The sequence below is a fragment of the Vitis riparia genome, unplaced genomic scaffold (genome assembly GCF_004353265.1).
Source record: "Vitis riparia cultivar Riparia Gloire de Montpellier isolate 1030 unplaced genomic scaffold, EGFV_Vit.rip_1.0 scaffold786_pilon_pilon, whole genome shotgun sequence".
NCBI lineage: Eukaryota > Viridiplantae > Streptophyta > Magnoliopsida > Vitales > Vitaceae > Vitis > Vitis riparia.
Genome location: NW_023269783.1, coordinates 356 through 24,583, shown reverse-complemented (window position 1 = coordinate 24,583; position 24,228 = coordinate 356). Strand labels below are relative to the sequence as shown.

General features: G+C 39.2%; 1 protein-coding gene and 1 pseudogene across 1 annotated transcript; both read right to left on the bottom strand.

Annotated features, from left to right (window-relative positions):
• Positions 1–7,820: 7,820 nt before the first annotated feature.
• On the bottom strand, positions 7,821–9,141 carry LOC117910609 (annotated as a pseudogene).
• Positions 9,142–22,899: 13,758 nt separating this feature from the next.
• Positions 22,900–23,825, bottom strand: LOC117910608 (pentatricopeptide repeat-containing protein At4g14050, mitochondrial-like). The gene is made up of 2 exons (XM_034824705.1): positions 23,472–23,825; positions 22,900–23,253 (listed from the first exon to the last, which is right to left on the bottom strand). The coding sequence occupies exons 1-2, from the start codon at positions 23,823–23,825 to the stop codon at positions 22,900–22,902; spliced, it is 708 nt and encodes a 235-aa protein (XP_034680596.1).
• Between the last annotated feature and the right edge of the window lie 403 nt (positions 23,826–24,228).

Genomic DNA, 24,228 nt, shown 5'->3' with positions numbered 1-24,228 from the left:
TAAATGCATTCTAGGAGTGCAGGTGCTCAGTTCAAAGCATATTTGGTGGCAAAGGGTAACATAGGAAACGACGATGTAGATTTCAATGAAGTGTTTTCTCTAATTGTAAAACATAGCTCAATTAGGGTATTACTTGTTATGGTTGCTATACTTGATTTAGCATTAGAACAATTTGATGTCAAGATTAATTTTCTACATAGGGAGTTGGAAGAATAGATTTATATGTCTCAATTTGAGGGATTTATTATTTTGAGAAAGGAATAACATATTTGTTTATTGAAGAAATCTCTTTACGACTAAAAGGAATGTCCTTGAGATTAATATAAAAGTTTTGATATTTTAATTTATGACTGATAATAGTTACTATAGAAGTGAATATTGCAGTAATTTGATCACAAGAAATTATCTAATGGTTCTTTTATTTAATTCTTGCTAGATGTTGATAACATGTTAATTTCCTACAAGAATATGTCTAGGATCAATAGGTTGAAAACTCAACCTAAGGAAGAGTTTGAAATGAAAGGCCTTAAAACTACGAAGAAAATATTAGATATGAAAAATCATAAAGATCGAGGATCAGGAAAATAGTACTTATCATAATACTTGATAAATTGCTAAATAATTTTTTCATATATCTCAAAGGTATTTATATAAGATACATAAGGCTATTTTATGATAGCCAACTATATAAAATAATAAACAACTATATAGAATAATATACAATTGTATAAATCATAATTGTATAATCAATCACAATTGTAACTTACATAAATCACAACTATGAATATATGTTGACCCTCTATCTCAAGTTGGTGCATAGATATCATGCATGCCCAAATTCAATAAGATGCATAAAAAGGACCACTCGTAACAACATGGTTCATCATATTTTCCTATTGATCTGCACTCTTGATGTTGGGAACCTTTATCATGCCAAAATCTAGGTTATCCTTGATGTAATTCCTGTCAAGTTCAATATGCTTAGTTCAATTGTGTTGTACTAGATTATTTGCAATCTCAATAGTTGTCATGTTATCACAAAAGAGTACCATAGGTTTCTTGGGACCAAACCTAAGCTTGCTTAAGGGAATTCTTAGCCAAGTAAGTTCCTTAGTTGAATGATGGAGTGCTCAATATTCAGCTTCTGCACTAGATGATGAGACCACATTTTATTTCTTACTCCTTCAGGTCACCAAATTTCCTCCTATGAATGACACATACCCTAAGGTAGACTTTCTATTTGTTGGGATTGAGCCTCTAAAAGCAAGATATGATGTAACAAAGTTAAACTCCATTATCTCTTAACTATTTATTTTTATTCATTGATATTAATTTGATCATTTAACCCATATCACTTGCATTGTACATGACTTAGGTGTATTAAGAGTTGCACAAAAAATACAAATTCATGGGTTCCTTACAAGATTACATGTTGTACATAGTTGGTTCATGGATTTAGGCAATCCAGTAGAAAATATAGTTCATTAACTCTTAAATGGAAGGATAACTTCTCTTAGCCATCGGGATGAGGTTCCCATGGTGAGTACACTAGTGTGCATGATTATAAATTGGATAAAACCTACGATGAATCATTTCATAAGATTATTAAATTGTCATGATTCACCGAGCTACTATGTTGCATGGGTTTTTAAACTTGAGAGGATGTTGAGCCAATGTTGAAATCAACTGGAGGCTTTGACTTATGGGTAGGACCCTAAAGTGGTTGCATATCCATACAGATCGAGTATAGTGCATTAACTCCTAAATGGATGGATAACTTGTCTTGGTCATTGGGATGAGGTTCTCATGGTGAGTGCACTAGTGTGTATGGTTATACATTGGACAAGACCTATGATGAATCATGTCAAAAGACTATTAGATTGTCATGATTCACCAAGCTAGCATGTTGCATGGGCTCTCAACCTTGAGAAGATATTGAACCTATGCTGAAATCAACAAAAGGATTTGATCTATGGGTGAGACCCTAAACTGGTTGTATATCCATATAAATTGGGTTACTGTTCCTAGAGGTTGGTGTTAACAGGTATTCTTAATAGAAACGTAATGATATCTCATGGGATTGAAACAACATGTCCCCTTTGGTGATCCAAAGGAAAAATGATCATGAAACTTGTGGGCATAGTAATTCCTTTAATGGAATTTGACATATGCTCCTTGGAGCTAGAGCATGTCAATCGATCACATGATATGAGGATCTGTAACTCAAGAATTGGAAAGCTAATCTTGATGGGCTGATAACACTACCCTGTTAGATTAGGACACCAATTCATAGGGACTTTGCACACAATGAATAGTAAGTCAGAATCGAGCTTTTTCTTATTGTAATTTTATAGAATATTGAAGTGCAATTGACTTTCTTTAGTGGATTATTGAGTCAACTTTAGAATCTATTTTTGAGGAAGCTAGTATTTTTCTATGGGTTCCATGGTTTCTACTGAAGCTATTAATTCATGGTGGCATATGCTTTGAAAGTATTTAGGGTATTGTAACTCATAAGTGTGCATAAAGGCGTTTTAGTAAAAATACAAGATTGCACTAGATCTTATGAATTGACTTTCTAGAATGGGCTAATTAATTGATTGGAGCTCATTAGGGTTAATTAATTAATTAGAAGTTAAGTAGGTTGGATTAGGTGACTAAAAGTCAATTTGAACTTAAGTCACTTCAACCTACAAGGAAACTTATATAAACCCCCTTAAGGGTTAGGGTTTCACCATCACCATTTAGTTTTTTGAAATTTTAGAGAAAGAGGCCCTAGCCACCCTCTAGAGAGAGAGAAAAGTCTGCCCTTCTCTTATGCCAAGACCCATGGAAGGAGAAATCATGTAGAAGATAGTTTATAGACGAGTTTTATAACCATCGCCATAGTTTCAGAGTCTTCATTGGATATAAATCAATTTAGGAACATCGAGATTGTAGGTTTGAAGCTTTTGTCTTTAGATCTATACTCTAACATGGTTTTTGATGTCATATATTTATGTTGCTATAGATTTAGAGAGGCTAGGAATATAGGCATGCACCTTACGTGCTCTAGGGTTAGGAAATGGAGTAATCTAAATTCCTAACTGTGGACCCGCATTTTTCACGTGCGCCCCCACTCGATCGGCGAGACTCGCTTTTTATTATTTGTGAAAAATTAATTTTTGGAAAAAGTTGGAGTCGCCACTTATTTTATTTTTATTTTAAAGGGAAAATAAAACAAGAAAGAAAAACCCTAAAATGTGACTCCATAATTTTTGGAAAAAGCATGTCTTTGAAAAACCCGAGTCTTAGTCCGGGGATCAGGTTACCTATTGGGAAGGTACCTTTAAAAGGTAGCACCCCTCTAAGCCCTTTAAAGGTCTCTACTGACAAATTAAGGGAAGTGTGGCAATTAATCAGTTAATTATAGACATCTAGATAAGCTAGGGTGATTTCAAATATTGCATGCCTAACGAGAAAACAAACCATAAGACAGAGTCGAAGTGCGTACCTGAACGGCTTCTCAAGCGCTATCATGAAACATAAGAGTTAGTGTAGAAATCTATCACACAACATGTGTCTTATCCAAGCAAATCTAGTATATATTTAAACACCCAAGAATCACATCATGCATGGATATAGTCACCAATAGCGTACATGTCCATTAGAATTCTCGAAAAAAAAGATGAGAAGGAGCGTACCTAGACAGCAAGCTAAAGCGCCTTTATGGGAAGCAAGGTTAACCCAATAACAAATATGAAACATATTCAAGCATATCCCAAGAGGAATCAAAATCAATTAATACCAACGATCATCTTTAAAATCAATATTAGTGAAGATATCAGGAATGTAGGACCCCCACCAAGGTCCATATTACTCTCGCATGAGTTGATTCCATAAATTCCATGACTTGGAATTATGGAGTTTGTTCATGCTTGTTGAAAATCGAGAAAACCATGAAAAATAAAGAAAATAGTGAAACGCATGCCTGAAGGAAAGTGGCAGCAAAAGATCATTGAAATCTAAATTTTATGCCTAGAAATCTCTAAGGATGGAATTGAAGAAAACTGAAATGTTTTAATGAAAAAGATTTTGAAATCCAAATTTAAAATGTATAAGATCACAAAAAGAAGAAGAAAATCATTGGGAGTATGATGTGTGGCAAGGTGACCAAGAGGGAGTAGAGCTTGGGAGGTTTAGCTGTTGCTGGATTGCTGATGGTTGTATGAAGAGGCCTCTATACATTGCTGGCATGTCTGGAGTAGAGTGGCCATATTTATTTCAGAGCATGTGCTCACTTGCTGGCTCTCATTCTCAAGTTTCGAATCTTCACTCAGAAGTTCATCTGATTCATCAATTTTCTTATAGTTCACTTATGGGTTTTTCCGTAGTTCAAATCTGAGTTTTCTAGCTCATTGCGAACTTCATCTTTTGCCCTTTCAATAGTACTAACTGGTCTTCTTAGCTCGCATGGGAAAATTCACTGATGTAGCTTTTCGAATAAATACACGGACTGTTGCAACATCTCCAAGCTGTACGTGTTCCACTTATGTGAAATCCTTTGCATAGCTTTCTCTGGTTGAACACTTGAGTCAGTCTGGAATTGAATTCTGAAATGGAAGCCTGATATGGCATGAAGAGGCCGCTGTCCAGCACAAAACTTTCTGGCATATTCAATGAGCCATCAAATCCAACAGCTGAGTCTTAATATTCATCATTAATCCACCATCTTCTTCAGATGAAGGAGCTCCATTGATTCTGGTTTGAATCTAACCTTTGCACTGATTTTATCCATGTGCTCATTGACAGTTTCTTCGGATGATAATGCCTCTCCTCTAATTTACTAACACGGTCTTTGTAGTCAATTTTCAAAACATGTCGCTATTCACATTATTGCAAGGTCAAGAAATGAGAGGAGATTCATAAACTCCAACGTGCTCTCCTTTATCTAACCATTATAAAGAAGAGCCTTAAATCAGCCACAGCATCTTATATTCTGCGAAATGTGATGAAATTTTGGGGCGTTGACATTCATCAATTATGACAGCTTCCCATTTTGATTCATATTCCATTCACCCTATCATTGACATTGAAATTGGTGTGTAATCTTTACAAGGGCAGTAGGTGACATATTGGCAAATGGTCATAGTCAGAAGTGAGCTGTCACTCTCTAACCTGTCCCCTCAACCCTCGTTAAACGTTCAGGCCTGATCGCCCAAGGGTTTTCCCCTTCCAAACAGTCTCATTCCATTTAAAACTGTGCTTCTCATTTTCCGAAGGCTATATCCGCGTGCCCAAATGTTTGGAATACATAATTCTGGTCAGAATGTCTCTACTGACAGCTGCAGAATCTGAACCAAGCCATTTCGAAACCAGTATCTCTTGGTCTCCGATTAAACCATGTCTCTTTCTACTCCGGATCAAGACCTTCTCCTTTAACGAAAATAGGAAGTCTCATTATAAGATCACCGTAACTATATATCTTCAGCAAGGTCATTACCAAAGTGTAGAAGCACATTCTGATTCACTATCTGAAGAAGTGCCTGGGACGAATCACTTGATGAAGAGCTAGATCACCGTTGGAGGTACTTGAACTACTGCAGCCATTTACTCTTTATCTGGGATTGAGAGAGCCATCTCTAATTGCCTCAATAACATGTCATCCTCAACGAATTTTGTATCAATATTCTCCTTAGGCATTCATTCCCTGATTCGTTTGGCCATGTCATCTCCCTAGGTTCTTCATAATATTATATACTACAGAATCTGACTTGGCTAAATGCTTCAAAATTTTAACAGATTCAGAAAGGTCAAATGCAACCTTAGATTGCACTGTAGTATGAGTGATAGGAGAGACAAGGAATTTCATCTATGACTGGATGACAGCAACTTCCTTCTTATTGATAATTGTGACAGTATTTGAATCTTATGCAACACGATCCTAAACCCTCCATCTGAATGTAATACCTGCTTCATAATACTTTTTTTTATAAGCAACTCCTTCAATAGGCTTTCAAGTCTTCATAGCGATTGGATGAGCGTTGTCTAACGTGGTGGCTTTGGCCTCGAAGATTTTGACTCCAAAATTTACCGTATCCAATACTCCTATGTATATCATTACACCAAGTCCTAAAAGAGTTGAGGATCTCAGCAATCTGGTCTGAATTGTAATCAATAAAACGTGTGGCTTCATCAAGGCTGCTGAGTTTAAATTTTGTAGAAGATGAAGAGAACGAATTCCTGTGAGCATCAGACTCCGAATTGTATGAAAACTGGATTGGACCTTTCTTTAATTATGAAGACGATGTGACTAAAGTATCCTCCCTACTCCATTGAAACCCTTTGTCAGTTGAAGCTTTTGAGAGACGTCCTTCAAAATAATTTGACAATTGAATCTGTGGGATGATGTGGCTAAACTTTGCAGTGGAATGTTTCGCTCGGGAGCATGAGTAGAAGTGAGACATTCAACAGATGCTACAAAGCTGTATAAGTACATTTCCAATCGCCTGAATATATTTCATTAGGAGCGCCTCAGGATGATAAACATGTAAAGATCCGCATAATTTCTCAGCCATTCTAGTATACTCCAGAAACTGAGCTTGGCAACAGAACCATATTTCATTCGAGTCCTTGCCGCAAAAAACTGCTAGATATATGGCCGTTCGTATTCATGTTAACAGGCAGCTGGGATTTGCATTCTCCTTGGTTTCTGAATCTTTTACAGTGCATTATAAAGACTTTTGGCCACTTGTATCTGCATCATCATTTTCCTTTTCTCACATTCAAACGGACAACAAAAGTTCTTCTCTTCAGTTCTGTCTTTCAATAGAGCAAATACGATAATTATTCCCAAAAGTCTGATGACCAGCAAATGTCCTCAGAATTCCCTCTTTCGTCTTGCTTTAAATCCCCCCATCATCAGTCTCTGCCAATGAAGCATGAGCCCTATTAATTGTAAAACAATTTCTGATAGTTGTAAAGGAAGTCAAAACTGATTGAACCAATCCATGTCCCTTGTGGGCAGATTTTCCATAATAAGGTTATGAGAATCCTCTGTACTGCCAATAACTTCAAAGCCTTCATGCTCTCCTTGACAGTGACTTCCGATTCACTTCAAAATTATCACATACTTCTGATCGTTTGAAACATGAATCGTGACCTCGTCAATTTTACTAGTACCAGAGTAGCTTCCATCTTGATAAGTGGAAAGGAAGAATATATCTGAGCCATCATAGAATCATCATTCGTTCCATCCCATGATGAACATCAAAATCAATGACTAACACATTTTAATTCATGTACACGCTGGGCATAACAAGCTGCAATGGCCACATTTCCAAAACACGAAAGTCCATAGGACGCTTTGAAGTATCATGATCTGAAGACCTTATCAATGCAAAACCCATTGGTGGGTCTGGATGCTCTTTGATGCTGCTATGTGCTACGTCTAGGCATTACTACTGAATCAATTAAGGAAATTCCTGCTCCAGCTGCAAGTAGTGGTAGTAGCATATGTTGGTTAATCTTCAAGCAAGCTTATCAGTGTGCGACATGCTGAAAGAGTCATAGCTTTAGCAAGTCCTTCATGCTGGGAGGGATCATCAAGGGCATGAATTGCAAGGGGCCTAACATATTTTGGATCTTTTTTTAGAGAACACAAAACACCGGTGACAATCTCATAACACCGTTCAAGCTAAGCAAGTGTATGTTCTCGAATTTCTGCATCAAGTCACTCATTGGAAGCATCACCTTCAGGGACAAGGGCTTGTGCCTTTTTGTAGTGGTAAAAGAACCACAACTTCACGAAATCTCCAATCCTCAAACCTTTTGCAAACTGCTCACAAATCTGCAGGTTCTGGAACTTTATTCGAGAGATCGAAGGCCTCTCTAGCGAGGTTTTCCTTCTCTTCGGTGTTAGAAGTTACAGCAGCTTTCTCAAGAAACTCCACAGCTAAGTAAAGTTTGTGATCAGTCCCCTTGTAATAGCCTAGCCAACCCTCTCGCAATCTTGCGCTAATATCGTCAACTGTTACTTTGTCATTAGGACCAGTGTAATACTCCATTAGGGAAGACGTTAACCTAGTAGCAAGTCGATCACCTTCCTCGGAACAAACAGGTTGGTGGAGTGTTAATTGAACTATATTTTTGTTGTAGATTAACATCAAAACCCTGAACCAAGTGTGTCACATGATGCTGAGGAAGAAGTTGGAGCAAAGATCTTGAAAGTATTCATGGAGAACTCGCAGCAAAGAAACAAGAATTGAATATTGTAGACGGATGTATAAACTGAGCCTAAACATTAGCATCAACAACTTGTGTTTAAAGTATGGAGATGCATAAGCTGTTACAATCCCCTTGCTTCACATTTCCATAAATAAATAAAACGAATCAACCCAGTTCCCAACTTTGTACCAGCCCAGATATCAATGCTGTCCAAGAAAGTAAATTCATCACTGGCATTTTCTGGAATAGCTGAATAGCATCCAATTTTCGGCCACTTTGAGCATATCCTGGAATCATAGCAGTCCAAGAAATTGAATTCTTTGAAGAAATTGAATCAAAAACCACATGACCAATATAGGCGAACCGCATTTTGCATACATATCAACAAGGGATGATTTTACAACATCATCATCAGAAACTGGAGACACAATAAAGGTTGCATGCACTTGCTCGCCTTGCTTAATTACATCCAAGATCGCATAGGCCTTAGCAAGGCAAGCAGAGACATAATGATCAGGTTGCAAACTGTCTTGTTTGGACATGGCCGGAAACATGGAAAGTGTCAAGTGGGGAGGTTAGCTTGGTTGTTGGCTGTAAGAATTGAGGCCCATGAAATTGGGTCTCTATGGGGCAGCTGGTTGAACAAGTTAAGGACATCTTGAATGAGGCCACATTTGCCATACATGTTTACGAGATTGTTGGAAAGGGACCTGTATTGATCTATGCCAGTCTTGATGATATTGCAATGGAGTTTCTGGCCAATAGGTGGGGATTGATGTCTGGCACAGGCTTGCAGTTGGTAGACAAGGTGAGAGTAGCACATCCATCACCCTTGCTGACTCAGAGAGAAACTTTGTATATCTTTTCCAAGAGACGAGGGACTCGAGATTCTGTCTACCTCACAGATTTGGCTCAGCAGCTACAAAAATCCTTCAAGTGGAGATCATCGCGAGACGCAGCCTTCTGACAATTTCTACCATGGGGATACAAGTCGACGTTACTCGTAATCCTTTGGAACTAATTTCAGGATTCTGCATGTTGTGCTTCTTAATGGAACTTGAAGATACCTCATCTTCATCTTGAAATACAGCATCAGGTCAAATATTTATTTACTAACATAGGCCAAACGCTGTGGAGTCAGGTCTATGCCCACTTTGACCGTCTCCGGAAACAATTCGATTACAATTTCTAGACGTCTTATATGCAAATAACCAGATGTTAATAAATTCCGAGTGACCACGTCCGATGGGGCGTTTCATCGAATAGCCGTTGAGCACTTGAAGCCGCACCACATTTACGATACACATCCATAGGAACAATGGACAGCAAGTGTGGGGTTGTCCCTGTTTCAGCAAATGAACTTACATAGAAACCCAGCATTGTGTCCTCCTAGGTCTGTACTTTTTTACGAGTGACATGTTCAGAAATCTACAAATGAAGGAGGACCGAGCCTGAAAGAGCTTCAAATCCTACAACCCTAAGAAGGATTCCAATGGATAGAAAACGTTGGAAGATGCAGCTCCATGCTGAATGGAACCACCAAAGAAATTCCCCTATTTTATAAGCATCATCCACAATATAATTCACAATCCGGCCAGAGAAGTCCTCCTTGATGCTGTCCCGGATGAAAAAGTCGGTGGTACATTCCCTCTCTTCACCTTATCAATGACAGCGGGCTCAAAGTCAACAGACACAGCACCGGGGACATGCTTTCTAATACCACTGTGTCATTCCGAGACTTTCCATCATGACCCAATCATTTTCTGCATTTGTTTTTATTGAAACATCAATAGGACCATGCACTGACTCTCGTGGTCTCAGCTCAATAGTTATAAACTGAAGCTTTCTTTCCCTTTTGAATTATTCATGACATCCCAATGAACCTTTTCAAGCTGAAGGATGGCCATCTGTGGGAGGTCCATATGGTAAAAGGATATGTAGAATAATATGCATAATGTTCTGAAGATTAAGGCATGAACACAGTTGCATTTAAGGCAAGTAATATATTTATACCCTCCAAAGCTGTAATGGGCACAACCTTCTGACAAATTCTGTTTAATTCTCTGTATTTCGCCACTTTCTTTAATAGCACCCTTCTATTTCGTTGCCACCACTGGACGACCAGCAAACCCATGTAGAAGAGTCTTCCTTTAATGCATATAGCCAGGCACTTTTGAGAAGTAGTTTCCTTTAGCATAGGCCTCGACAGTACTCTTGTAGTATCTTTGCCAGGAAAACATTCTCAGACTTTGTCCAACCTAGGTTCCCCACATCTTTCCATATAAATTCTTCCTATTCTTTCTGAATTTTAGTTTTAGGCCACGCCATGAACCAAAGTAGTTCACTATGCAATGAATTTTTGATACCTTCCACTCCATCCAGATAAATTAAAACTTCTACTGAATCACATTTCACAAAGGATTAACATTTGTATGATAGATGCTTCTTCTCTAATGCAGACTGAATCATGAGCCGCCTGTGATAATCTGTTTGTCACTTGATTTATATGATCATCCAAATCATTGTATGAGAACTACCCAGATTCACAGTAGTAGGTAATGGACGGGGATGGAAGAAAAAACACAAGACTCAGAATCATCCCTTGTCGTGTCTGAGAACTTTTTGACTGTAGCCACAGAAGCAGACTCAAACTCTCTTCTCTGAATTTATTTCTGATTCTCGAATTCTCTGGAGTTACTAAGAACTTGGCTTTCTTTGCTGTCCGAGGACTAATCACAACTGACCAAGGAGAATACCCAGTAGGTGTGCAAACTATCGTGCAGCAAGGTATGGGTGACAGAGAAATAGAAAAAGATGCGAAAGAAGCAAAGAAACAAAACAAAACAGAGGAAAGGTGGGCATAGAGTAAATCATCAAGCAAAGCCACATTCCATTATTTTGTCAATGGGCTAAAAAAAAAGGGTGAGGATATCAGAGGAGAAGAGAACGGTTCTTGAATATCAATATCCAATGATAATCCCAGACATCAGCCATTAACAATAGAGATTAAAAAGATTAAAATAGAAACCAAAAACGGAGCATGCTCATGTTTAAACATATTCAGCAAGAAACGATCAGTCCTAAACCTCCACAACAATCAATAAGACAATACCCAGACTTGCAGAATAATATTTAGGATCATATAGGGATGAAAGGATGCAAATTTGGTGTGACCATACCTGGAAGAACCAATCTTTGAGGAGTATTGCTCGGCTTCAAGCGAGAAGAATGCGTGCTGTCAGTCCCTCTCTCTATACTTCCCCTCAAGACGATCTCCAAAAATTTTCAGAATTTCCCCCAATCCTCCCTTGCGTGCTTTCCCCTTCCCTCTGTGCTTCCCCTCAAGACAATCCCGGAATCTCCCAAAAGAATACTCCTTTTCTCCATGCGTGTCCTGCCAGTCCCTATTTTCTCCCTCCTTTTCCTTTTTCTTCTTTCTCTTCCTTTTTAAAAAAATCAGAATGCTCATCCCCTCTCATGCAGGGTCTTCTCTTTCCATATGTATACAACCACATTAATTCCTTTTCCTCACAAAATATTTCTCTTACCTTTTGAGTGCACATACCTTAGTGAGAGTTGAATAGCAGCCCCTATTCTCTTATCAAACAATTAAAAAAACGAAAATAGAGAGAATAAAAACAAAAAGAGTTAGCAATCTTACAACCTATCAAAGATTAAAATAAAATAAAAATAAATAAAGTAAAACAAAATAATTGAATAAAATAGTCAATCCTATGCGGGTCATGCAAGTCATACAAAAAGTGAGTCTAAAAGTGCCTAATGGGCCAAGTGTATCTAAAAGCTATCCTAAAAAATGAACGAAAAGTCTAAGTCTAAATTAGGGCTGCCAAGGTCACAATAAGGGATCAAATAATCCCTCAACCAAAATCTCCGAGGTGACTCAGAAAAAAGGTAAGTGGTATGAGTAGCCATGGGCCACCAAGGAACTATTGGGAGTATTGAAAACGAATTTTAAAGACATGTGCTAAAGGGACAAAATTGAGGGTCTACAAATATGCCCCTCTTCGGTATAGATCACGAGTGTAGAGAATGTGAGTAGAAATACGAGTAATGAGCAGAATGAAGTGAACTATACCGAAGAATTAAAGAAGGACCAGAGATTTTGTCCTAGCACATGAAGAGGTAGATCAAAAGATGGGGTCTCAACGACATGGATGGGACAACTCTATGTGGGGGGAAATGATAATAAAGAGAGAAGGCATGTGACGAGTAGCACAAAGATGGGAAGAGGTGAAAAGGATGATTCAAAGTCATGGACGATATGAATGACTCTGGATCATGGACAAGGTGAACGACTCTGGATCTAGAATAGGATAAAAGACTCTGGGTCATGAGCTCAGGGCTCTAATTGGAAAGAATGACTCTGGGTCAAGATGGAAAATGACTCTAGGTCGAGAGCCCTAGGCTCTAAACGGAAAAGAAATGACTCTGGGTCAAGATGGAAAATGACTTTGGGTCAAGAGCTCTAGGCTCTAAATAGGAAAGAATGACTCTGGGTCAAGATGGAAAATGACTCTGGGTCGAGAACTCTGGGCTCTAAAAAGAATGAATGACTCTGGGTCAAAATGGAAAATGACTCTAGGTCGAGAGCTCCAGGCTCTAAAAAGAATGACTCTGGGTCAAAATGGAAAATGACTCTGGGTCGAGAGCTCCGGGCTCTAAATAGGAAAGAATGACTCTGGGTCAGGATGTAAAATGACTCTGGGTCGAGAGCTCTGGGCTCTAACTAGGAAAGAATGACTCTGGGTCAAAATGGAAAATGACTCTGGGTCGAGAGCTCCGGGCTCTAAATAGATAGCCGATCAGGATACTTTCCGACTCAAGGTGTCGGGTCAAGGCCACTCACAAGTGGCTAGAATGATGAAAACGAAACATCGTAGGGATGTGAGTGATGCAAATGACTCTGGGTCGTGAGCTCAGGCTCGGGGTGCTATGAATGACTCTGGGTCGAGATGGAAAATGACTCTGGGTCGATGAATAGCTCAGGGCTATGAGCTCCGGGCTCTACGACTGATCGGCTAGAAGGAGAATGCGATACGCAAACTCCAAGTCAAACCACTCATGGGCGACCAAATGATGAAAGCTCAGCTAAGAGCTGGAAAGACTCCGGGTCTATAGGGAATGATAGCTCAGGGCTAGCGGGCTCAGGGCCTAAGGGAAAAAGGATAGCTCAAGGCTATAAGACTCAGGGTCTAGAAGGAATGGATAGCTCATGGCTACGAGGCTCAGGGCCTAGAAGGGAATAATAGAGAAGGCCAACTCGAAAGTAGACATGAAATAAATTGGCTCAAAGCCATATACTCAAAATGTCAAGGGTCGGACTACTGAAACCAAGAAGGGAAATATGCCCCAGTATCCAAGGCGCTCACACTGCTGAAACAACCAGTAAACCAATCATCTGCTAGAATCAATGGGTCAAGAACCAATACATCATGACAAACCTCTGAAAAGTCAAAACTGAAAGAGGCCTCTGTGTCTGAAAAACTGCTCTGTCGACGAATCTCAAAAGGTAAATCTCAAAGCGTGTATATCGTGGCTCATCTAAAAGCAAATCTCAAAGTGCACAAAATGGTGCTCATCTGGATAACCCAATCGACAAGATAACAACGATGATCGAAAACAAATCCATCTCATGAACATCTAGCTAAAGGATCCACCCATGCTCCTCAGGTGAAATCTGATGTGATCCATCTCTATCTCAACAAATCCATATAGGGGGGTCCTGATACAGTCAATCATCGAAAGCTCTGAGCTAGTACTCAATCTGAAACCAAACTGGCTACTGTCCTAATCTCAAGGATACTCAAAGAAAATGGGGAAAAATGCCCCAGTATAAGATCCAATATCAAAGTCATGACGTAAACAACCGCCACTAATCATACATCCTCATACCACTGCGCGAACAAAATCTCATCAAGGAGAGGGGAATATGCCCCAGTATGGATATCTGATGTCGAAGTCGTGAGGCAAACAACTAACAATGATCATCCATCTATGCACCGCTGTCTAAACACAATCTCATCATGGAAAGGGCAATATGCCCTAGTATGAATATCTGATGTACAATAAAGAATCTGTCAAAATCAATCAAACATCTCCATAACCATAAATAGGGATAACCATACCGTCCAACAACAACTAGGAATCTCGGAGGAAGGGGGAGATATGCCCTAGTGTGAATATATAATGCACAACTAAAGGATGAATCCAACATCATCAATCAACTGTCCTCAACTCAACAATAATCCACTAAGAAGTCAGAATGATGTATCGACCAATGCCTCAAGGGAGACACTCTAAATCTAATCTCAAATGAATAGCCAAAATGATGAGGAATGTGGTAATCTCAAAAGTAGAAACATGTCTCTGATGAATCCCTGACTGAATCTGATAGGAATCTGGTAACCTCAAAATGGGGAAATATGCCCCAGTATGCCAGATCTATACACTGCACTGAAAACTGCCTCCAACTCAGTAATAATCCACTAGTCTATCTCAGAAATACTCTGCGAATGGAACCGCTAGGGGCTCGACTATGCTCTACTGGAACTGATATAGTCTCAACATACCCTACTAGGGATCTCTGATCGGTGAAAATGCCCAGACTCAAAGAAGGTGCTCCACTAGGGACTCATCTCAACCAAATGAAAGGGGAATATGCCCCAGTGTGGATATCCGATGTACAGTAGAAGCCAGACAACATCAAATATCATCCGTAAGATGAAACAATCATCCACATCTATCACCAAATCACCTCCAAGCGCCAAAGAAGCATCTCCCAAAAGAAGAAACATGACAACATCTATATATCAACCAAATCCCAAACACCAACCTAAGTAGAGGCTGTCAAAGATAACATCTGATCTCATGGTCTCAGAGTGGTCTTAAGACACGGGACGTAATGTAGGTCAGGGTGATAGGGTGAAAGAAATGAAGGGAAACTAGGCTCAAATACCCAATGATCAAATCCATACCCTCGTGTACAAGATGTAATGCATAGAAAAATCTCATGAGTCGTGGACTTAGAAGTAACCAAAGGGAATGTTGATGACGAAATGAGAGAAAGGATGAATGATCAAACCATCAATGAAATATGTGAATGATGTGAAGAAGGTATCAATCAGTAATGGGTATCAACATGTAGGGAATGGATAAAAGGTGGAACAAAGATCTGGAAAGAGTAATGGGATACAAAAGGAAGCAATGAGAAAGTGGGACGAGTGATGATCAACCCATGTTAGTACAATAAAGGAAAGTCATATCACCAATGATGGAATAGTGGGTAAGACAATGATCCGGAGACCCTAGTAAAAGGTCGCTCATCTCTCATACCTAATACATATCAACCATGGTCCAAGAAGCATAGGATACCATAGAACTCTCACATGAACCCTCAACACTCCAAATGCATAACAAGAGTGGCTCAAGGATGAAAACTCGTATAAAAAATCTCACAAGAACCCACAACGACCAATATACCCAGTAAATAAACCTCAAAAGATGATATAAGTGCCCAATGGAGCAAGATACCATACACAAACATGTCATTGCGCTTTTCTCTTTTTTTTTTTTTTTTTTTTTTTTTTTTTTTTTTTTTTTTTTTTTTTTTTTTTTTTTTTTTTTTTTTTTTTTTGTTTTTTTTAGCGCATGCTCTGATCATCAATAAGTCAAACTCCAATGGGAAAGATACAAGAAATGAATAAACTCTCTCAAATCACTGATGAATACATGAACCCCTACCCATGAGACAACCTCTCAAACTAAAATCTCCGAATCAATGCCAAATGATGGGATGAATGGAGCGATATGACTGCCCTCTTTGCACTAAGATGTGAAGAATCATCAGCCCAAGGAAGAGAAGAGATAAAATGAAGCAAATAATGATAGAGACAAGAAAGTGAATGAATATGTGGTGATAATAAAATAGAACAAATAGGGTGATAAGAGGATGGTAACAAAATGAGAAGATAGACCTATAAGTCTAAAGCTCATGAGACTTTCCTAGCAAAGCATACATATACATCAAAGGGCCCCAACCCGGGTATAGAAATGGTAATCAAAGCTATAAGAAATAAATAAGGCTATAACATACCACGTGAGGCTCAATGGGCTAGCAACGGTCTAATATATAGAGGTGATAAAGTATGAGGCTAACCGAAATGATGGCCACCCATCCTGCGACCATGGTCTCAAATGTAATACTTCTTCAACTAATCCACATTGGTGGGGTTTGAGAACTAGTCTCTATCCAGATATGTCAATCATATTTCCTCTCTAGGGTCAACTCTCTAATGACAAGTGGTGTACTCCAAGTAAGTCCATAGGGTCTCCTGGAATAGATGAATCTCCATGACCATAACCGGGCTAATATCGTCCTAAACATATCATCAACATAAGCGGGATGCCCCAATATAAATAAACTGAATCTCTTCTGAACTCTCAACAATGAAGATCTCAAGCATATCAAGAGAGTGAACTATCTCTGGCTAATCTGTGCCAAGCATCCAACTATCATCCAATACGTTCATCTCATGCTCATCATGAAGAAAATCATGTCAATCAAATCTCCCATCTGAGAAAAACTAACGTCCTCTATAAGAACTCTCATCTGATAAACTTTGACTCATAATCCACTAAACTCATCATATGTACGAAGTCACCCTCAACAATGTCACTGGCTAACTGGGTGGTGGGGGTGGGTGGTAATGAATCATACGACATCTCATCCTGAACTAGATGCTATCTATCTCACTGTCCATCAATCGTCTGGCTCAAACCTGCTAATGCATCCTGGATAGAGTCATGGTGACTGTAAGTCGATCAACTGTATCATGCTGAGGATCCATACCTGACTACTTTGAAACCTTGACCAATCTATCTCCAACTCTAATATAAAAAGTCGAATCCAAACTGAAGCAAGTAACGTTCCTATAAGGTACAAAGGCATGAAAAGATAAATGACATGAAGGAAACTCAGAAGAGGTGGAAACACACTAATCACAATGTAGAAAAGGTGGCCCAATTGAAACTCAAACATGCACCAAACTCTGAGCACACCAAAAAGAGACCATGAAGAGGATAACTGAACCTAATTATGACCAAGGCAGCTCTGAAGGTCCACAGATGCACCCACGTGTAGGAGTGAATTCTTAATTGGGTCTAGGTTAGCCTACAAGGTTAAGGTGGCTCTATAAGATAAAATGGGTGGGTCAAAGGATCCCTAGCAGAAGCGATCGTACCCTCCAGTGGTACGCAACCCTCTGCACGCCTCCAAGGAGACGGGGTGCTTCCATGCAAGGTGGTCATCACCTCCACACATGCACTTCCTCGCGTTCCCAGGGGGTTTCTTAATGGTGAAGGCTCTCCCATATCTCAACACTCAAGGATAATCTAAAGTGCACAATGAAGGATGTGGGTGCATCCGAAAAACTTAAGATCTAAAGTGAGATAGTGAACGAAGACAAGCAATCATACGAACATGCAAGAGAAAGGGTTGTCATGCAACAAGCAGTCATACCAAGCAGATAAGTATCATACAATCAAAGTCCTATCTAGCATATGTGAGAGTGAATCATGCTGAAGTGAGCAAACAATCAAGTGATCATTCAAACAATCATGCGAAGCAAATAAATATCAAACAAGCAAAGTCCTATCTAACATATGTGAGAGTGAATCATGCTAAAGTGAGCAAAACAATCAAGTGGTCATCCAAGGCAATCAAACATGTTAAGATAGCAAAACCAAACAAGCAAGCAAATCGAATCACCTTGCCTAAAAAAAGAGGTACCCACTAATCGACCAATTAAACGCCACATTTTCCTAACTAGTGTTCAAGCTTGATCTTCAAAATCCCCAGTGGAGTCGCCAATTTGTGGACCCGCATTTTTCACGTGCGCCCCCACTCGATCGGCGAGACTCGCTTTTTATTATTTGTGAAAAATTAATTTTTGGAAAAAGTTGGAGTCGCCACTTATTTTATTTTTATTTTAAAGGGAAAATAAAACAAGAAAGAAAAACCCTAAAATGTGACTCCATAATTTTTGGAAAAAGCATGTCTTTGAAAAACCCGAGTCTTAGTCCGGGGATCAGGTTACCTATTGGGAAGGTACCTTTAAAAGGTAGCACCCCTCTAAGCCCTTTAAAGGTCTCTACTGACAAAATTAAGGGAAGTGTGGCAATTAATCAGTTAATTATAGACATCTAGATAAGCTAGGGTGATTTCAAATATTGCATGCCTAACGAGAAAACAAACCATAAGACAGAGTCGAAGTGCGTACCTGAACGGCTTCTCAAGCGCTATCATGAAACATAAGAGTTAGTGTAGAAATCTATCACACAACATGTGTCTTATCCAAGCAAATCTAGTATATATTTAAACACCCAAGAATCACATCATGCATGGATATAGTCACCAATAGCGTACATGTCCATAGAATTCTCGAAAAAAAGATGAGAAGGAGCGTACCTAGACAGCAAGCTAAAGCGCCTTTATGGGAAGCAAGGTTAACCCAATAACAAATATGAAACATATTCAAGCATATCCCCAAGAGGAATCAAAATCAATTAAATACCAAACGATCATCTTTAAAATCAATATTAGTGAAGATATCAGGAATGTAGGACCCCCCCACCAAGGTCCATATTACTCTCGCATGAGTTGATTCCATAAATTCCATGACTTGGAATTATGGAGTTTGTTCATGCTTGTTGAAAATCGAGAAAACCATGAAAAATAAAAGAAAATAGTGAAAACGCATGCCTGAAGGAAAGTGGCAGCAAAAGATCATTGAAATCTAAATTTTATGCCTAGAAATCTCTAAGGATGGAATTTGAAGAAAACTGAAATTGTTTTAATGAAAAAGATTTTGAAATCCAAATTTAAAATGTATAAGATCACAAAAAAGAAGAAGAAAAATCATTGGGAGTATGATGTGTGGCAAGGTGACCAGAGGGAGTAGAGCTTGGGAGGTTTAGCTGTTGCTGGATTGCTGATGGTTGTATGAAGAGGCCTCTATACATTGCTGGCATGTCTGGAGTAGAGCTGGCCATATTTATTTCAGAGCATGTGCTCACTTGCTGGCTCTCATTCTCAAGTTTCGAATCTTCACTCAGAAGTTCATCTGATTCATCAATTTTCTTATAGTTCACTTATGGGTTTTTCCGTAGTTCAGAATCTGAGTTTTCTAGCTCATTGCGAACTTCATCTTTTGCCCTTTCAATAGTACTAACTGGTCTTCTTTAGCTCGCATGGGAAAATTCACTGATGTAGCTTTTCGAATAAATACACGGACTGTTGCAACATCTCCAAGCTGTACGTGTGTTCCACTTATGTGAAATCCTTTGCATAGCTTTCTCTGGTTGAAACACTTGAGTCAGTCTGGAATTGAATTCTGAAATGGAAGCCTGATATGAGCATGAAGGAGGCCGCTGTCCAGCACATAAACTTTCTGGCATATTCAATGAGCCATCAAATCCAACAGCTGAGTCTTAATATTCATCATTTAATCCACCATCTTCTTCAGATGAAGGAAGCTCCATTGATTCTGGTTTGAATCTAACCTTTGCACTGATTTTATCCATGTGCTCATTGACAGTTTCTTCGGATGATAATGCCTCTCCTCTAATTTACTAACACGGTCTTTGTAGTCAATTTTCAAAACATTGTCGCTATTCACATTATTGCCAAGGTCAAGAAATGAGAGGAGATTCATAAACTCCAACGTGCTCTCCTTTATCTAACCATTATAAAGAAGAAGCCTTAAATCAGCCACAAGCATCTTATATTCTGCGAAATGTGATGAAATTTTGGGGCGTTGACATTCATCAATTATGACAGCTTCCCATTTTGATTCATATTTCCATTCACCCTATCATTGACATTGAAAATTGGGTGTGTAATCTTTACAAGGGCAGTAGGTGACATATTGGCAAAATGGTCATAGTCAAGAAGGTGAGCTGTCACTTCTCTAAACCTGTCCCCTCAACCCTCGTTAAACGTTTCAGGCCTGATCGCCCAAGGGTTTTCCCCTTTCCCAAAACAGTCTCATTCCATTTAAAACTGTGCTTCTCATTTTCCGAAGGCTATATCCGCGTGCCCAAATGTTTGGAATACATAATTCTGGTCAGAATGTCTCTACTGACAGCTGCAGAATCTGAACCAAGCCATTTCGAAAACCAGGTATCTCTTGGTCTCCGATTAAACCATGTCTCTTTCTACCTCGGATCAAGACCTTCTCCTTATACGAAATAGGAAGTCCTCATTATAAGATCACCGTAACTATATATCTTCAGCAAGGTCATTACCAAAGTTGTAGAAGCACATTCTGATTCACTATCTGAAGAAGTGCCTGGGACCGAATCACTTGATGAAGAGCCTAGATCACCGTTGGAGGTACTTGAACTACTGCAGCCATTTACTCTTTAATCTGGGATTGAGAGAGCCATCTCTAATTGCCCAATAAACATGTCATCCTCAACGAATTTTGTATCAATATTCTCCTTAAGGCATTCATTCCCTGATTCGTTTGGCCATGTCATTCTCCCTAGGTTCTTCAATAATATATATTACTACAGAATCTGACTTGGCTAAATGCTTCAAAATTTTAACAGATTCAGAAAGGTCAAATGCAACCTTAGATTGCACTGTAGTATGAGTGATAGGAGAGACAAGGAATTTCATCTTATGACTGGATGACAGCAACTTCCTTCTTATTGATAATTGTGACAGTATTTTGAATCTTATGCAACACGATTCCTAAACCCTCCATTCTGAAATGTAATACCTGCTTCATAATACTTTTTTTTTATCAAGCAACTCCTTCAATAGGCTTTCAAGTCTTCATAGCGATTGGATGAGCGTTGTCTAACGTGGTGGCTTTGGCCTCGAAGATTTTGACTCCAAAATTTACCGTATCCAATACTCCTATGTATATCATTACACCAAGTCCTAAAAGAGTTGAGGATCTCAGCAATCTGGTCTGAATTGTAATCAATAAAACGTGTGGCTTCATCAAGGCTGCTGAGTTTAAATTTTGTAGAAGATGAAGAGAACGAATTCCTGTGAGCATCAGACTCCGAATTGTATGAAAACTGGATTGGACCTTTCTTTAATTATGAAGACGATGTGACTAAAGTATCCTCCCTACTCCATTGAAACCCTTTGTCAGTTGAAGCTTTTGAGAGACGTCCTTCAAAATAATTTGACAATTGAATCTGTGGGATGATGTGGCTAAACTTTGCAGTGGAATGTTTCCGCTCGGGAGCATGAGTAGAAGTGAGACATTCAACAAGATGCTACAAAGCTGTATAAGTACATTTCCAATCGCCTGAATATATATTCATTAGGAGCGCCTCAGGATGATAAACATGTAAAGATCCGCATAATTTCTCAGCCATTTCTAGTATACTCCAGAAACTGAGCTTGGCAACAGAACCATATTTCATTCGAGTCCTTGCCGCAAACAAACTGCTAGATATATGGCCGTTCGTATTCATGTTAACAGGCAGCTGGGATTTGCATTCTCCTTGGTTTCTGAATCTTTTACAGTGCATTATAAAGACTTTTGGCCACTTGTATCTGCATCATCATTTTCCTTTCTTCTCACATTCAAACGGACAACAAAAGTTCTTCTCTTTCAGTTCTGTCTTTCAATAGAGCAAATACGATAATTATTCCCAAAAGTCTGATGACCAGCAAATGTCCTCAGAATTCCCTCTTTCGTCTTGCTTTAAATCCCCCCATCATCAGTCTCTGCCAATGAAGCATGAGCCCTATTAATTGTAAAACAATTTTCTGATAGTTGTAAAGGAAGTCAAAACTGATTGAACCAATCCATGTCCCTTGTGGGCAGATTTTCCATAATAAGGTTATGAGAATCCTCTGTACTGCCAATAACTTCAAAGCCTTCATGCTCTCCTTGACAGTGACTTCCGATTCACTTCAAAATTATCACATACTTCTGATCGTTTGAAACATGAATCGTGACCTCGTCAATTTTACTAGTACCAGAGTAGCTTCCATCTTGATAAGTGGAAAGGAAGAATATATCTGAGCCATCATAGAATCATCATTCGTTCCATCCCCATGATGAACATCAAAATCAATGACTAACACACATTTTAATTCATGTACACGCTGGGCATAACAAGCTGCAATGGCCACATTTCCAAAACACGAAAGTCCATAGGACGCTTTGAAGTATCATGATCTGAAGACCTTATCAATGCAAAACCCATTGGTGGGTCTTGGATGCTCTTTGATGCTGCTATGTGCTACGTCTAGGCATTACTACTGAATCAATTAAGGAAATTCCTGCTCCAGCTGCAAGTAGTGGCAGTAGCATATGTTGGTTAATCTTCAAGCAAGCTTATCAGTGTGCGACATGCTGAAACAGAGTCATTAGCTTTAGCAAGTCCTTCATGCTGGGAGGGATCATCAAGGGCATGAATTGCAAGGGGCCTAACATATTTTGGATCTTTTTTTTTAGAGAACACAAAACACCGGTGACAATCTCATAACACTGTTCAAGCTAAGCAAGTGTATGTTCTCGAATTTCTGCATCAAGTCACTCATTGGAAGCATCACCTTCAGGGACAAGGGCTTGTGCCTTTTTGTAGTGGTAAAAGAACCACAACTTCATGAAATCTCCAATCCTCAAACCTTTTGCAAACTGCTCACAAATCTGCAGGTTCTGGAACTTTATTCGAGAGATCGAAGGCCTCTCTAGCGAGGTTTTCCTTCTCTTCGGTGTTAGAAGTTACAACAGCTTTCTCAAGAAACTCCACAGCTAAGTAAAGTTTGTGATCAGTCCCCTTGTAATAGCCTAGCCAACCCTCTCGCAATCTTGCGCTAATATCGTCAACTGTTACTTTGTCATTAGGACCAGTGTAATACTCCATTAGGGAAGACGTTAACCTAGTAGCAAGTCGATCACCTTCCTCGGAACAAACAGGTTGGTGGAGTGTTAATTGAACTATATTTTGTTGTAGATTAACATCAAAACCCTGAACCAAGTGTGTCACATGATGCTGAGGAAGAAGTTGGAGCAAAGATCTTGAAAGTATTCATGGAGAACTCGCAGCAAAGAAACAAGAATTGAATATTGTAGACGGATGTATAAACTGAGCCTAAACATTAGCATCAACAACTTGTGTTTAAAGTATGGAGATGCATAAGCTGTTACAATCCCTTGCTTCACATTTCCATAAATAAATAAAACGAATCAACCCAGTTCCCAACTTTGTACCAGCCCAGATATCAATGCTGTCCAAGAAAGTAAATTCATCACTGGCATTTTCTGGAATAGCTGAATAGCATCCAATTTTTCGGCCACTTGAGCATATCCTGGAATCATAGCAGTCCAAGAAATTGAATTCTTTGAAGAAATTGAATCAAAAACCACATGACCAATAGCAGGCGAACCGCATTTTGCATACATATCAACAAGGGATGATTTTACAACATCATCATCAGAAACTGGAGACACAATAAAGGTTGCATGCACTTGCTCGCCTTGCTTAATTACATCCAAGATCGCATAGGCCTTAGCAAGGCAAGCAGAGACATAATGATCAGGTTGCAAACTGTCTTGTTTGGACATGGCCGGAAACATGGAAAGTGTCAAGTGGGGAGGTTAGCTTGGTTGTTGGCTGTAAGAATTGAGGCCCATGAAATTGGTCTCTATGGGGCAGCTGGTTGAACAAGTTAAGGACATCTTGAATGAGGCACATTTGCCATACATGTTTACGAGATTGTTGGAAAGGGACCTGTATGATCTATGCCAGTCTTGATGATATTGCAATGGAGTTTCTGGCCAATAGGTGGGGATTGATGTCTGGCACAGGCTTTGCAGTTGGTAGACAAGGTGAGAGTAGCACATCCATCACCCTTGCTGACTCAGAGAGAAACTTTGTATATCTTTTCCAAGAGACGAGGGACTCGAGATTCTGTCTACCTCACAGATTTGGCTCAGCAGCTACAAAAATCCTTCAAGTGGAGATCAT